The 15,620-nt window shown below is 37.2% G+C and overlaps 2 protein-coding genes across 3 annotated transcripts; both read left to right on the top strand.

Moving 5' to 3' along the window:
* The first annotated feature begins 485 nt into the window (after window positions 1–485).
* Window positions 486–7,174, top strand: LOC120745718 (proepiregulin-like). The gene is made up of 5 exons (XM_040050791.1): window positions 486–616; window positions 3,518–3,601; window positions 4,194–4,320; window positions 4,821–4,967; window positions 5,547–7,174. The coding sequence occupies exons 1-5, from the start codon at window positions 577–579 to the stop codon at window positions 5,611–5,613; spliced, it is 465 nt and encodes a 154-aa protein (XP_039906725.1). The 5' UTR covers window positions 486–576; the 3' UTR covers window positions 5,614–7,174.
* Window positions 7,175–8,931: 1,757 nt separating this feature from the next.
* On the top strand, window positions 8,932–14,502 carry areg (amphiregulin). 2 transcript variants are annotated; one of them, XM_040050790.1, is made up of 6 exons: window positions 8,932–9,567; window positions 10,228–10,398; window positions 10,606–10,834; window positions 11,160–11,330; window positions 12,733–12,846; window positions 14,162–14,502. In XM_040050790.1, the coding sequence occupies exons 1-5, from the start codon at window positions 9,531–9,533 to the stop codon at window positions 12,824–12,826; spliced, it is 702 nt and encodes a 233-aa protein (XP_039906724.1). In that variant the 5' UTR covers window positions 8,932–9,530; the 3' UTR covers window positions 12,827–12,846; window positions 14,162–14,502. The 2 variants fall into 2 exon arrangements, with proteins under 2 accessions (XP_039906724.1, XP_039906723.1); XM_040050789.1 differs by having other exon boundaries at window positions 8,952–9,567; window positions 14,159–14,502.
* The last annotated feature ends 1,118 nt before the right edge of the window (window positions 14,503–15,620 follow it).

The raw sequence follows: 15,620 nt of genomic DNA, 5'->3' as shown, positions 1-15,620 counted from the left end.
CACGCAAATAAGCTTTTATCAGTTTGGACGTTTCATAGGGTGTCTTACTACTTTTCAAATGATATGGGATTTAAATGGTTTGCTGACAGCTTTTTGTTTAGTTTATATTTTACTGTGTCCACACTTTTGTCGATAATGATACTTACAAACACAGCAAGAGCCAGACTGCAGAAGTACAACATATTATAAGTGTGTTTTTTTTCTGCTGCGATTTATCGATCTACATAAAAAATTAGATGTATCTATAAAAAGTCACTTTGATTGGGGCTTTTTTTTTATTGTGCTGTTACTAGCTTTAGTCAGTTATCTGAAAATTTCTATTACAATCCGCCTTTTATTATCAACAATAAAAACTCATGTTTTATGGAAACCGGTGAGGACAGACATTCTCGGGTCTGTCCTTTCATTGAAACCGCTGAGAGGTGAAATTATCTAAATTACATGAGTCTGACACCACACCCAAACCGCAGGAGTAAAAGCCCACTGGTTTCCTATTTTCAAAAGAAACGTCACCTTCACCTTTACCTGACAGTTATTACTCGTCCTGCTCGTCCTACCAGCGAACTATCGACTGAGATGGGGATCAGCAAACTGTCAGTGCTCCTGTCAATTATCGGTAAAGTGTGTGTGCTTTTCTTAATGTTGACGTCTTGAATATTATTTTTATTGTTTTATTATTATTGTTTGAGTTTGACGCGTTGACGGTGAATGGCAGGTCTGTTCAGGTATGGATTGAATTTAAGTCATCTCAAGGAACCCGGAGCGATGATCCCCTTTAAATAGACGAAAAGCTCTTCCAAAGTTAAACTTAGCATCTACTGGAACGGAATGTTGAACTAAAAAAATAACTAAATGCAGTTACTAATGGTTGTAGCCACGGGAACACTGTTTAACAGCGTCAGTGAGTGAATCCATACTGCAAGATTTCATTAAGGCTGATGTGGGCGTGTACCCATTTGCAGTCTGACTTTATCTGTATGTATTTTTAATGTGTAGTAGGCTACAAGTATAGTACTTACACTTTAGCTGATGTAGTTTGATATAGAGGGTAGATAATTTAGTTAAATAAAAATGCAAGTTTGTAAGCTGGTCACCTGTTATGTGCAAATCATAACAGGAGTTCTGTTGTTTTTACTTTGAAATTCATTCTAATACATCTGTTAAGTACCATGTACCAGTACAATATGCTGCTATCTTCCTGGGTTTGACTGATTCTGATGGTGTTATAGATGTTAATAGCAGATAGCAGTTGAAAATTGAACAGAGTAAGGTCTATTAAAAGATAATAAGGTGATACGATGTTAAGTTATATAAAATAACTTTCCATACTGATGATTACTTTCACTATTAAGACTTTAAGTACAAAGTCCACATACTATTTCTACTGCATCTTATATATGTCATCTTAGATATGTCTTGGTGTAAGATGCAGCTAATATGAATGATTTCTTTATTCATACTCAGAGCTTGAAAGCATAATCACCGCAATATAACATTAAAATCTAGCATTTAAATAGTTTTAGTGTTGATCTTCAGATTTCCTTTGCTGCTAATATTTTGGCATTCTTACCAAACTGACTTTTAAACTGGTATTTGGCACTTGAGTCAAAAGCTGAGTTAACTCCAATTATAGTGTCTCTAAAACCCTTTTTTGGCACGCCCCAAATCAGCCAAAAATGTTTAAAAATTCAATAAAATTCACGTGATTTCCATTCCACTCAATTTTGGTCAATCAATATCAGTATAAAGGGATCCAGTGTGTATATGAAATCGTGGTAACTTAAATAATACGATCAAAACTCTTTTATTTCATTTGATTTACCTCAGTTTTTTTTTTCCTGCATGGCTATGCATGCCACACATGCAGTGGCTTTATGTCCCACTGGTGGGGCCCACAGTTCAAAAACCACTGGACTAAAAGTAATTACAGAAACCATCCAAATGTTTTTCAGACAAATGATACTCTGTGGCATCTGTAGAGCCTAAGGGAGGCTGAAGGGTGTTGGCTATTAGGTCAGGCAAATGATTTATTATTTGAAAGTATGTCATTTTCCATTTCACATTCACTCTTTGTACAACAAAGTATTACAAACTTAGGAAGGAAACAATGTAGCAAATTCCAATTATACTCCTTTGTCCGATCCTTCACTTATTTTACTGATACTGAGATATAAAGAGTATATTTTTAATAATAAAACAAGTCAAGGTGTAGTTGTCTGTGACTAAAGTTAAATATTTTATATTGTGGTCTTAAATCTTTAAAATTTCAATAATAATTTAAAACTAAACACCAGCTAAGAAAGAGTCACATTTTTGGAAAAATACAATTATTTTCACCTCAATTAATGTCTTGAGGTAGGCTGGATGCTAGGAATGTGCAATTAGAGTGAGTCATTGGCTAATGATATAAATGATCTGATTAATAGTGATTAATTAGTAATACGGGAAAGCTACTTCATCACTTCCACTGTACTTTACACCAGTCAACCATGTCAGAAACACCCAACAACCACCCTGAGCTCTCTAACTGAAAACAGAGAAAAATACCTCTGCAGCCATAACAACAGACAGGAACAGAAACCCAAAAAGGGAGCGATTTTATGGCGAGTATTACCAGATTCATAACCAGTCCTAACTAGACACATCTTGCATTCTGTTTGATGTGTTTTTGCATCCTGTCTGCTGGAATGTGGGCGGCTGCTAGTGCTGTCCATTATAAAGTTGTGCAGGCTAGTACAGGTATTTGATCCAGGTAACACAAGCTATACCTTCTTGTTATCACCTAAAACTGACAGGCATTCTCACAGTTTCTTTTATCCCCCTGCATATTTACAGTTTCTGAATTTTTTCTTTAATGCTGGTGCTATGTAAATAAACTGATTCATCCCTTTTCTTAACCGTCTTCCTAAATCAGGTTTCAGGGCTGGAGCCTTTGCCAGCTTTCACTGTGTGAGAGGCTGGGTACACCCTGCAGAGAATGCTAAGCAAAACCAACAAAAACATGAATCATTTTGGGTTGTTGTGGAGTAATTAAAGGAACAGTCATTCCTACATATAATTTAAAAAGAAAAAATCATAAAACATATTGCTGACTGACTGTACATATCTTCTCTGCAAGTAAAAATAACATTTGCAGCTGTGAAAGTCTGTGTTTGCATGCAAAACTATATCATTCCCTGACAAACTGGATTAGGTTAAATATATAAGAACCTGGGCAGCACATTTTTAAAATGTCCATTTTCAAATGACTTTTTTGATTGTTTTACCTTCTCAAGGCTTCGCAAACACTTAAATAAAAACACCTGAAAGTTGTTACCCTGTACAGGGGGTGGCATGTTCACCTTAAAGGTGCACAAAAGGTTTTTGACCAGCTATTCTTAAGGTTGTTAGAAATTAGAAAATGCTATTGGTCAGCATTCTTTAGGAAAAAACTCTTACAAAAAGGGCTTGCGTAGCTCATTGTTCATATCAGACGTATATCCAGTGTGAATAACGAGGATTTGTTTTTATCTGACAGGTGTCATGATGATCTGGCCGTATGTACTCACCGAGAGTGCATCACCCAGAGTGCCGTCTGCAGATGGTGCTTCTTTGCCTGCAGGTATTCAGCTCTACAGCTGCTGTGAAGACATTTTATCAGCCTTTTTATAGCATAGTAAATCAGAAGATTTCAAAATTAAAATGAAACACTGAGCACCTGGAGTTGAAACAAAGTGGGGGCTATGAGGATGAGGTGTTATACAATTAGTCAGCTATTATTTTTTTTATTTTTAAATGTTTCCTTAAGTTAAAATAAGGTGAATATATCTGCATCATTGACTGGTAGCACAATAAAACCACACAGATAAATGTTACTTTCTTTACACTTCATAGATAAAATGATTGATTAATGGCATTAACTGTCAATATTAACTGACAGATGCAGCCCCAAAATACTACTTATTTCATTTAATGTACAATTATTAATAGAAAGGATATAATGTTAGATATAATAACCTTCAGAAGCCCTTTACATTAAAAATAAGACAATGAAGTGAATTACTTAGATAAAACAAATTGAGGATATTTAAATCTAGTAAACAAATAAGCCACAGCTCAGGTAAAAAGTAACATCCACAGTACTGTCTATGTACACCGATTCATGCAGGTCTTATTTTTAGGAAAAGTTTCCAACGGCTTGTTGTTTGTTTCAGGCCAGGGAGAAAAGCAACAGCATGTGGTTAAGTGGTCGATGCAGAACTGTGAAAGCGCATATGACAACTACTGTTTGAACAACGGCCAGTGCATACTGCTCGTGGACATCAATGAACACCACTGCAAGTACGATCGTGTGTGTGTGTGTATGTATGTGCAAGGGCCATGACAAATAATGGGAGGAATACCACTCAAACCAAAATTTACACACTAAAAAAAGATAGTACTCCATGAGATGTGTCAATCATTGCTATCAGTCAGCATATCAGTAGTTGGATGGGTGATTGAATGTTCAGGATGCATACTGTCATGTGGTGTAAAACCTAAAAGAACCAGGCCAAAGCCAAACAAACAAATAACATAGTGCTGGATAAATGGAGCGATAAGAAAGAGAGCCCAAGCGCTGAGACAGCCAGTTCTTAAATGCTCCAGGGAGACTGACCAGGTGCTCTCAGTTACACGGATTAACCCCACCTACCAGGAACCTGCACACACACAGGGACAAACAGAAAAAGCAGCAGGCCATGACAGAGGGCTGTCACATGTGGCTATGTGGGTGGGTAAGTGAATCTGTGCTACTTTGTCATCATGAGTAGTTATGCATGACTCGTCTGTTTGTGTTGCAGGTGTGAGACAGGCTTCATTGGTTCCAGGTGTGAGAAACTGGAACTTGTTTTGGGGCCAGAAGATGAAAAGCAAATAATTATCATCATTTTCTTCATGATTCTGCTGATTATTGGATTGGCTGGAGCTCTGTACCTTTTCTGCAGATGGTAAGGCTTTGGTATGTGAATGTATGTGAATATACATGTGGTTACTTAGTAGGCCTCAAACTAAAGCAATGAGATTTCTTACAAAAACTGAACGCTGAGAACAAAGAGGAGCCCAGAGCAGAAAAGAAACAGACTTTTGGCTCATGTGGATTATTTTAACATAAGCTGACCTCATTTGAAGCCATGTTGAATATGAGCTTTGACTGTTGCAGCAGTACATATGGAAAAGAAAATAATAACATTTTGTCTCCATGGAATATGTCAAAAGTAGGCTGCACATTAAGCTGCTAAAAGTCTACCACTAAAACTCTGAGGGTATTCGTGACACTACAGCTAAACCTACAGATCTACATTTTACTTTAAATATTGAAGTTCATGAAATAAAATCTTGCCCTCAGCATCCTGCTCCATGCACATGCACACGCACCAAACCACAAAGAACGGCTATGACCGAAATCCCATTTCAAGTTCCTCAACCTTCATTGTTGGTTATATTAAAGCATGAAATGGTGAAATGCTACATCACTGAGACAGGATTTGTGTATTTTGAAATAAAATCAATATGTGTTATTTTTGTAGGTATGAGAAGAATAGTTTTCGACGTCAGCTGAAGCGGCAGGGTTACAAAGGAGTCGAGATGGCTTAGAGCATTTCACGCTCTCTTGCAGCATCCACTGCTGGAAAAGACAAATCAAGATTTCTCCCAGTTTTCTAAATGAAAATTTCAACATATCAAGAACATCCTGGCAGTTCAGTGGCTAGCTTAGTAAATTGTTCCCGCCTCCTTTACACTGTACGTCACGTGGCTTTATCAAGCAGGCAGATCACCACAAAGAGGTTATAATGGTCAGCTTTGTGTGCGGTGGGATTGTTTTCCAGCTGCACTGGTTCTAAAGTTGTGGCACCTGTTACACTCCGTTTGAAAAGATGAATAGTTAGGCACACAAAAACAGTTTCTGTGGGTGACTCCGCCCACACGATACTGAAAAATTAATGGAAAATAAACAATTGTGAAGCGGTAACTATAGTAACTTGTAACGCAACAAAAAAAAAAATGTTGCTCCGAATTTGCTGATAACTAGCAGAATTGATCATAATCAATATAATAATGTAGTTTCCTCACTTTGGAATTTCTGTTTTTTGCTAGAATGCAAGTCTAATTTTAGAATATGAAAGGCTTTTCTGTGGTTCAGTGAGGCTGCGTTATCTTTTGAATCAACCCACTCTCAGATCCTAAAATAGAACTGGTTAAAGATGTTTTGTTTGTCTTCCAGTCCTGTCTACTCTGACTTAACATCCTAAAAAACAGATTAGGGCTGTTTACACTGTGGTTTGAACTTTGCCTTTAATTTATGCTTGTGCCTAGCTTTTAGCTTTTATTAGTTATCATTTTTTTGTCTTGCACAAAATCAAAATGGCCACTATTACTATTATGATGATGTTACTTTAAATTGGCCAATGAGTGTAAAGTTTTGAGCTTTAACGCTTGAAACTTTGTGTAGTGTGAAGGTTTCCTCATTCTTATAAGTTCAGTTGGCAATGTTTATATACTCTACAATCTCTGTCTGTGTTTGAAGCTACAAAGTATTTATTTTTTTTACTTTTACTTGTTTTTTTTTTTTTTATTCTTGTATCTTTCAATGTTTTCACTCATTCTTCAGGTGATAAGGCTGCAGCGGTGAGGCTTCAAATTCTTCTCAAGCCTTCCTGCAGTCTTCACATTTTTCTTACATGTCATCAATATCTCTCTTTAATATATATATATTGATATGTATTGTTTTTTTTTTTTAAATTTATTTAACTTTTTTTTTTTCCAATTTTTTTTGTCCTTTACATTTTATACACATGTAAGAATACTTCTTGCTGTACAGTTTGCAAAATAATCTTTCTTGGGCAGTGTTATCTGGACTTGTACCAGGGGAAACATTGCTGTGCTGATGGTGATGCTGGCTTTTGCACTGCTGCTTCTTTCTGCGGGTTTGCCACAGAAATGCTTTGCAAATGGAAACCAGGTGGTAAGAGCCTTGGTTCTTCTGATAAAACTCTGAGAACGCCATCTCCAAAAAGCTTTCCTTTGAGTTGTTCTTCATTTGAGTCTAATAAAAGACTGACAAATGACTACAAGTTACGTGTACTGTGTGCATCCAAACCATCCCTATTAAACCCAAATAAATATGCATGTCTGTGGTCATCATCTGACCTACCGAGTGCAGTGTCAGATGTCAAGTTAATCAATAGCTTCATTTTACACTCAACCAGAGCCAATGATCCATTTTAACACCTCGCCTGGATCCGTTTTACATGTTCTGTATACCAATGAACAGCGACGATGACACGTAAACATTAACTCACCTGCAGCTGCTGCTCTGTTAAGACATACTTAAAAACACATTAGCATGCGCTTACACACGCGATGACCCACAAACACACCCACTCTGTGGTGGCCATTTTGTTCTAAACATAAAACCCGTGGATAAAGATATTTGAAATTCAGGAACTGCTGCTCTAATCCCTGCACTGTGTTATTACTTATTATTGCATAAGTAATAGTAGGCTACTCATGCAGTGAGTAATACAGTGGGGGAAGCCCCACTAAGCTGCATCTTCGTGTGTTCTTTAACAAACAAGTCTCATGTCTATCACGTATGCGTTTGTTTTGCTTCTCAAGTCAGGTTTGTGTTTTAGTTTCTGTTATATTTGTATTATTCGCTGTCATTTATTCTCAAAGAGTCGCTTTCTAGATGGAAATACAGACTATTAAGGCTCCAGATTGAAAGTCCACATACATCATTTAAGGGCACTCAGCGGAGAGACATAATTAAGGTGAAATTGATAGTTTTCAGGAAGATGCTGGAGTTGCTTTTCTGCCATTAATACTAGTTGGTAAAGTTGCAAGAATTCATCTTCAAGGCAATAAATTTAAGAAGCAGATCTAAATAAACTGAGAACTGAATCAGCTACAAAAGGCACCATGTAGACAACAGTGTACATATACCTTAAAAAACTTTAAGCTAATACTTCACATGGGAAATTATGCTTTTAACGGAAAAGTAGAGATTCAATATCGGCAGCTAGTAACATTGTAACAGTGTTGTGAAGATGCACAAAGACATCTAATTGTATTTTTGTGTTCAAGTTTTCATCCTGCGTGCCTTTAGCTTGACAGCAGTGTGTTTACTGTGGGTGGCTGTTATGAGGTGCTTTTCTCCTGGCTTGTGTCAGACTTTCCACACATCCATATCTCATATCCTCAATGTCATTACACATATCCAAACAATTCCATTGCATGTTTATCCTCAACAAAACGTGCCAGGAGCTCCAAGTCATTGTTACAGAATGAGATGGAGTAGTTCCCTGCATTCCTAGCAGGTTTGTGTTTGATTCCACTAGTGTATGACCGATGGGACAACCTGTATCTGCAGACACAACAACATAAACAACACACCCTTGTGTGCAGCTTCCCCACCCAAGCCTTAAGGTCTCCTCTTAGTTACAGTGTACAGAAATAGTAACACTGAGTATAATTTGATAAAACACACACATAATAATTCAGACAGAACCACAACCCACCGAACAAAACGAAACAACAATAAAACAGAGAGCGCTCATTGTTATAGGCAAATAAATAAAAACAGGTAACAAATAATACACACTTAAAAAGATTATATTAAAAAAGTATCTTATATCTCAGAAAATAAGACACATTCAGAGGTGTATTTTCTAGAAGCCAGCCACAATTCCCATTTCATGACCTATTTGCCCATATATGTTTATGAAACCACTTACCGAAACAAACACTCATAGATACTCTTTTTATGACCCCTTACTGCTCTCACTGTAATGTAGCATTTTTTTTTATTTTATTTTTTATCTTTGTACCTTGACTAAAGTGTAGCTATGACTTGATTACAGAAAAAGGTGTGTATAGTTGCTGTCAATTAAGAACCCAGTAACTTTACTTTTGTGGTTTGCTTATGATTTTGTCTATCTAAGATTAGTCAACACTTTGGCCATTCAATAAATGACACATGATGGCCTAGAAAGTTGTTTTCAAGTTAATGTTGAAAAGCTTTATAATATCCTGGTATGTGTCTCTATCACTACAGAAGGTATAACTAAGGCCATATAAAGGCAGCCCTGCGGAAGTAATAAAAGTTACCAAACAGGTGATAAAAAGTCAAGAGCTTGGTGACCCAGTGTCACCCACAATTATTATTCCCACCAGAACGTGAGGTGCAAAATGTATTGCCTGGGGCAGATGAATTAGTAGACACACACGAATAAGCCACACACACACAAGCACAATGCGTTTTTTACTCTCTCTCCTGTGCTCTCTCTTTGCTCTCTCTTTGCCTCATGCACACACACTCACAAGTGCACACACACACCCATCTGTTTCCTTCAAGTTGAGAAGCAGGCGTTGGTCTATAAAAGCTGCACCCAGTGGAGGTGAAGAGAGCAAAGCACACTCTGGATCAGCAGGGGACAAAGACACACTTCGACACCTACTTACACACACGTTAGTGCAGGACTATCATACACAAAACACTTGCTTCCTGGGATATGAACCCTCTCATCCTCACCTGTTTCCTGTGCTTCGGTAAGTCTGAACTTGTACTTAAAAGTGTCTGTGTGTTTGTGTGTGCGCAGATAGTTTAAATGACTGAAATGAAAAGAGAAATGCAAATGGCATGACAGTAAGGCATGGGTCAGGGGAGAAAACTTGTATCCACAGGCGAGGACTTGTCAGAGAGGAGAGAGGTATTTGAGATTTTTTTTTTTTTTTTTTGTCAGAGACGCTTCTAGAGACCAAACTATTACCAGACATTGTGCAGGAGACACACCAGACATACAGAAAGGTCATCATATTTCGAATACTTCATTATCCTTTCACTGAATCCTATTCATCACTGGTGCAATACAGTCCTCAATGTGGACTGGTTGTACTGGTTTAAGATTGTTCCCAGCAGAGGAAGGTGAAATAATGAGTCAGAGGTAAAGCTATATGAGCACAATTTCTAAAGAAAGTAACTCACACAAAGTTCATGGTAAGAAAAAAAATGACTGCCAAGACTGATGTCTAAAATAGTTCATCAGCAGATCGGCAACTATTCACGTCTTTTTCTATTTATAGCTCTGAAATAGTGTTTTTCACAATCCAAGATGTTGATCTGGATCAAAAGAAGTAAACTTTGATTTAATTGTGTATTTCTATGTAGATTTAATGTCTTATTCATTTCTGTTGGCTTTTTTTTTGTAGTCTGCAGTGCTCTAAGTGCTCAGGGATCTACAACCACACAGTCAGGTGACCAAGTTGGAGTGACTGTCGACCTGGCCTCAGGGGAAGGCCTCCAGAATTTGCACAGCGATGATGATGAGTTGGAAGAGGACGGGATTTCAGGAGGAGATGATGAAAATGTCAGCTTCCATGGTACAAGGGAATCTTTTATCTGAGTATATAACTGTGTGATTTGTATATGTTTCTTTTAAGAAAGATGAGTATATAAAATTGTATGAAAGTGAACTTCTCTTGACTTTAACAGCTTCAATTGATTAAAAAAAAATGTTTTCAGCCTTTAAGTCTAGGGAGTTAAAATGGCACCCTAAACAACTGCGGATGCTTCCTTTCCTCCTACAGACTTGCATCCCAACAGAGATGAGAAGAAGAAAAGGAAGGTCAAAGGCAAGAGGAGGAACAAACACAAGGGCAAAAGCACAACTCCTTTCAACCCCGAGCACATGGTCTTCACTAGTGGACACACATCCACTCTCAGGACCAATGAGGATCCCTGCAACACCTCCCACCTGGGCTACTGCATTCATGGATACTGCAAGCACATAGACGGCCTGCATGAACCAGTTTGTATGTAAGTACAGTCCTGGCCCCATTGTATTTTTGCATGAGAAAATATGAGCTCTATGGTTGGTACAAGCATGTGGCCTTCACTGAATCAGAACTAAATCATGTTTGGGATCATTTGCAATCATCAAAATGAATGATGTAGACACAAAACCCCCAAAACAATTATACTGTTAAAACCACTGCCTCACCTGAATGTGACTAATAGGCAGGTTCAGACAGATTCAAGTTATTGGAACAACTTGAAAAAATCATTCAAACACTCATCAATATCTGATATAAAGCCTATTCATTGAGTCATCACACTGATTTCTTAACTCTTTTTTCTGCAGATGTATGAAGGGTTATGATGGAGAGCGCTGTGGGATCCAGACTCTGGGGACAGTGAAAAATGAGCCCACCGAGACCAACAATGCTGAGCTGGTGCAGACGGTCTTAGTGGTCATCGCCGTGGTTCTTTCAGTCATCAGTTGTACCGCCATACTGCTTATGACCTGTGCTCAGTGAGTTTGAAACTGTCACACAGCCAAACACACAAAAAGAAACACAACAAGACACACTATTTGGTGGTAAGGCTGTAGCAACCAAAGCATTCGTTTCTGGCTGAAGGATTTTAAAGTAAATGGATAAAATTCCAAACATGAAAAAATTAGTGGTAACATAATACATATATCAGAATATGCCAGTTGTTATATATAACAACATTTTAAAAGAAAAGAAAAGCCTCTAATTTGGCCTTAATTAATGATGCCAAAATTTAAAATTTAGCCCTCATTTAACTTTTGTCTTTTCCTAGATATAGATAGGTCTGGGTTAACCGAGTATTTTATTGTATTAGTATGAGTAACCCATCTTCAATTCACTGATGAACTCTTAATAGTAAACTTAAATCTTTCTTTTGTTCCCAGTTGTAAAAGCAGTCAAAATACAACTTTACAACTTGAAAAAAAATCCTCATAGTGGGATTTTTTTTACAGCAATAAACCCGCCATTGTTAACTGAGGAGAATGAGGTGCAGAAAAAACAAAATGTAATGTCCCCACAAACTCATCACTATCAGACCCCAATATACCTGCTATCAGTGCGACCAGCTTCACCAAAGCTGGAACAACATTAAGACAAAGCCTGATTGTGGTGATTTTGTGAAAAAGTAATTTTCTTCTTTTTTACATTTAAAGTATTGTAGAGAATATTATCCAATAAACCATCCACACCCCATGAATCCCAACAGAACAAAGGTTACGCTTCCGAGATCCAGGCCAGAAACACTTCCTGGCATATGACCACACTGACACATCAAAAAGTACATTAACACACCCGAACACACCCAGACTTTAGAGTTATTGCTCACCACTTTGCCAAGATCAACTCAAATGACTTCTACAGCTCTAATGGTCATTCCTGTTCCTACAGCACCATCAACGGTGTCAGCTCACTGTTGTTTTATCAGAAAGGCTGTAAGGTCTTTTGTATTACTCGTACTTTTTTTGAATCTTGAATTCCTATGACAAGCAATTTATTACATAATCACAGTTTCTTATCAATATGTAATGAAATCAAAGGTATTATTTGAATTGTGGACAGAGTCAATAGTCCATGATGGTGCAAATAAAACAAGCAGACATGCAATTAAAGCTTTACAGCCACGGTTAGTTATAACTACTCAGTTGGAGAAAACGAGAGAAAGTAGGACTTATTTCTGTGAGTCTGAAACTTAAATAGTCATATGCTTTTTATGTGCACAGCCAATAGAAATGACAGTGAAAATGTCACCATAAAATGTATTTATCTCTATCAGACCATTACCATGTAGCTGGCACTGCAGTCCTGGTTTTCAAAATAGCTGATTCTTTTACTTATCTGAGCTGTTTGGGCTTTTGATACTAATGTTAATGTCTTGTGTAGTTACAGGTCACATAAAAACTTCCTGGCTTCCTACCTCGGAACCGTGTCAGAGCAGGAGAAGCTTCAGAAACACCCTGGTGACGTTGTCGTTTGAGGGCGTTAAGTTACAATGAGGTAGGTGCTCCTGAGGTTTTGACCTCCTTATGTGCAAACCAACACGTACTCACTGTACTTATTTTTTATACAACTCAGTGTTTATTGCACAATATAAAGCATCAAATTATCAGAAAAAGCAGTGCTACTTCCAAGTACTGCACTGTGTTCAGACCAGCAAGATCATGGAAACGTTTTATTTCAGACGGAGTTTGTAAACATATCGTTTAGTCATCACCTTACATGAGTGTTTTGAGTCACCCAACCCTGACCTCGAATAACCCATAAAAAATAAGAATAAAGATATAAAACAATACATACCATGAAAATGACAACTACGACCTTTACCAAGCTGGATAATGTGTCAGTGCTGTTGCAGTAATGCCATCAGTGCAGCAACATTGATATAATCTTCTCGTATTTCTGGCGCTGTATGGTTTCGTGATGTATTTTTCACCTATGGTCTTGCTTAACTCCTTAGAGGAGTGTGTCTAGCCACTGATCACATGAGTCTAAGCCAAACAGGAAGGAGTGGGCTCACTGAATGACAGGAGCGCACGTACGACTGTTGTTGTTGTTGAATACATGCATCATGCAGATCAAGAGAGATCCCTACTAGAGGCATTAGTCGGGATTAGTGAGGGGTGTCTCCACTTGTTCCATCAATGAAGTGAATAGCAGCGTAAAGAGAAACCACACGTTCATTTGTACACATTCATCTTTGTGTCCTGAACAATAAGAGTATTGACATACTGACTTTGCACGTGATGACCTATAAAGAGATAATTACTCATTAAATCTTACTGAGCAGCACATGCAAACATGCATGATGACTTTACATGTTTGGAAACAAAACACTTTAGTTTCAAGATATACACAGTGTGGACATGCCGTATTCTCTTCATAAGCTTTTTATTGTGGCAATTTAGGAATTGCTGAAATATGGGATTTCTGTTACACTGCCACAATGAAGCATGAATGAATGATGACAAAAATGAGTGACTAGAATGAGGGAAAGTAATTAAAAGGGACAGTAATCTGTCCAGATTATTTAACCCTGTTTATTTGCGGTTAAATTTTTTTTTTATTACTCTTTATTTGTCTTTAAAACCCCAAATGACATAAAAATCTACAAAAAATAAAACATATCTGCACCGTTATATTACTCAGTCATAGCAAAAACACCACAAAGTGCAATATCAGAATTGTAGAGGTTTGCTTTACATAGCTAAAAAAGGATTGTATGTAAGTTTCAAAATGAGACTATTGCATAGATTTCTACTAAAACATTAATTTATGTATTTTTTGACCTTGCATTTTTGTCTTTCCACAGCAGTGCTAAACAGTTCAAAGAACTTGGCTCTGACCACCCGAGAGACGAGTGAATAGATGGCTTCAATAGATGCTGTGTAAAAACACTGTCCAGAATTTATTAGAATGTAATTTATTTAGTATGATTATTTATTGTTAACAACTATATACGTATCTGTATGTTGGACTACTATTATAATATCTTTTATCTGTGAATGCTGAGGATGCAGCCTTTTGATGTTCTCTAGTTTTGGTTTTATTTATTGTACTGCTTTTGTTATAGGTCAGAAAACACTCTTCATTTCACTCTGGAAAAGGGATGGAATATGATCACCAATAAAATGTCTCAGTGTTATGTGAAAATGATATTTGTTCGCTCATTTCTGCCTTAGATTTATATTTACATTCCTACCTCTGCAAGCATCCAGAGTCTCAGCAGCTTGTTTACATGAACAAGGGAGTCTTGTGGACAAAGTAGATAAGAATAAGCATGAAAGTACTTCTCCAAAAACTGACATCATCAAGGTAATCAGACACACATGAGGGCAATACAAAAGTAGGAGAGACTGGAGAGTTGCCTTTGGTATGTGTTTGTGCTACGAGCTCAGATTTACCATTTCAGTGGTAAATCTTGTAAGACCAACATATTTTTAATATATAAAACAAAAAATATCAAATATAACCTTATTTCACTACACCTACAAGCATATGAAGCATTTCCTTTGCAAAATTTACAACTGTGAGAGAACTTTTGAATGAATGTTGAACGTGCTCTTGCACTAACTGATAAAAAGAAACAGGGGTGCGTCTAGTCTGAGCTATTTTTAGAGTGCTTGGGTAATTTAAAAGTCTCTCACAACACAAATGTAGGGAAAAAAACAACAACAAAAAAAACATAATTATATGGTTCAGGACAAAGAAGACTAAAGCACATTGCGTAAAGAAAGACCAACTGTTTCACAGGCAGATTTGGCTGCAGTCACAATGCATTCATGTCAAAAGGACAAATGTTACACAAACTTATCTGGATAAGCAGAAAGTTGCTGGAGTTCATGCTTTATACTCAGCTTTAAAAAAAGGAGAGAGTGTTAGTAATGATGACATTTTCAATTCAATCTCATCACTATAGTGACACCAGGTTACAGTGGTTACATATCATTTTTCCAGAAGCAAGCGAGTCTGATCACTCGCTCACTCGCCATCTAAATTAGACAATGAAATCTCAGGCAAAGGTTCAATGTCGTGAGAGTTTTTATTTAAACCTAAACCAAACAAAAAAAGTTACAAATTATAGTAAGACGAAGTACAAAAGAGAAAAATATTAGACACATTAATGTGACAAGTTGCTGTGAGAGTGTGTTGAGTTTGAACGTATGAATCTTGCGTCACTTGATTTGTTAGACAAAAACTATTTGTGGCATTGCTTTTTGAGATCACAATATCTGCAGCCCCATTAGGTTTCCCCCTATCTTAAAACATAGGCC

Source organism: Simochromis diagramma, unplaced genomic scaffold (assembly GCF_900408965.1).
Source record: "Simochromis diagramma unplaced genomic scaffold, fSimDia1.1 OVJJ01000131.1, whole genome shotgun sequence".
Taxonomy (NCBI): domain Eukaryota; kingdom Metazoa; phylum Chordata; class Actinopteri; order Cichliformes; family Cichlidae; genus Simochromis; species Simochromis diagramma.
This window is presented reverse-complemented; position numbering and strand designations above follow the sequence as displayed.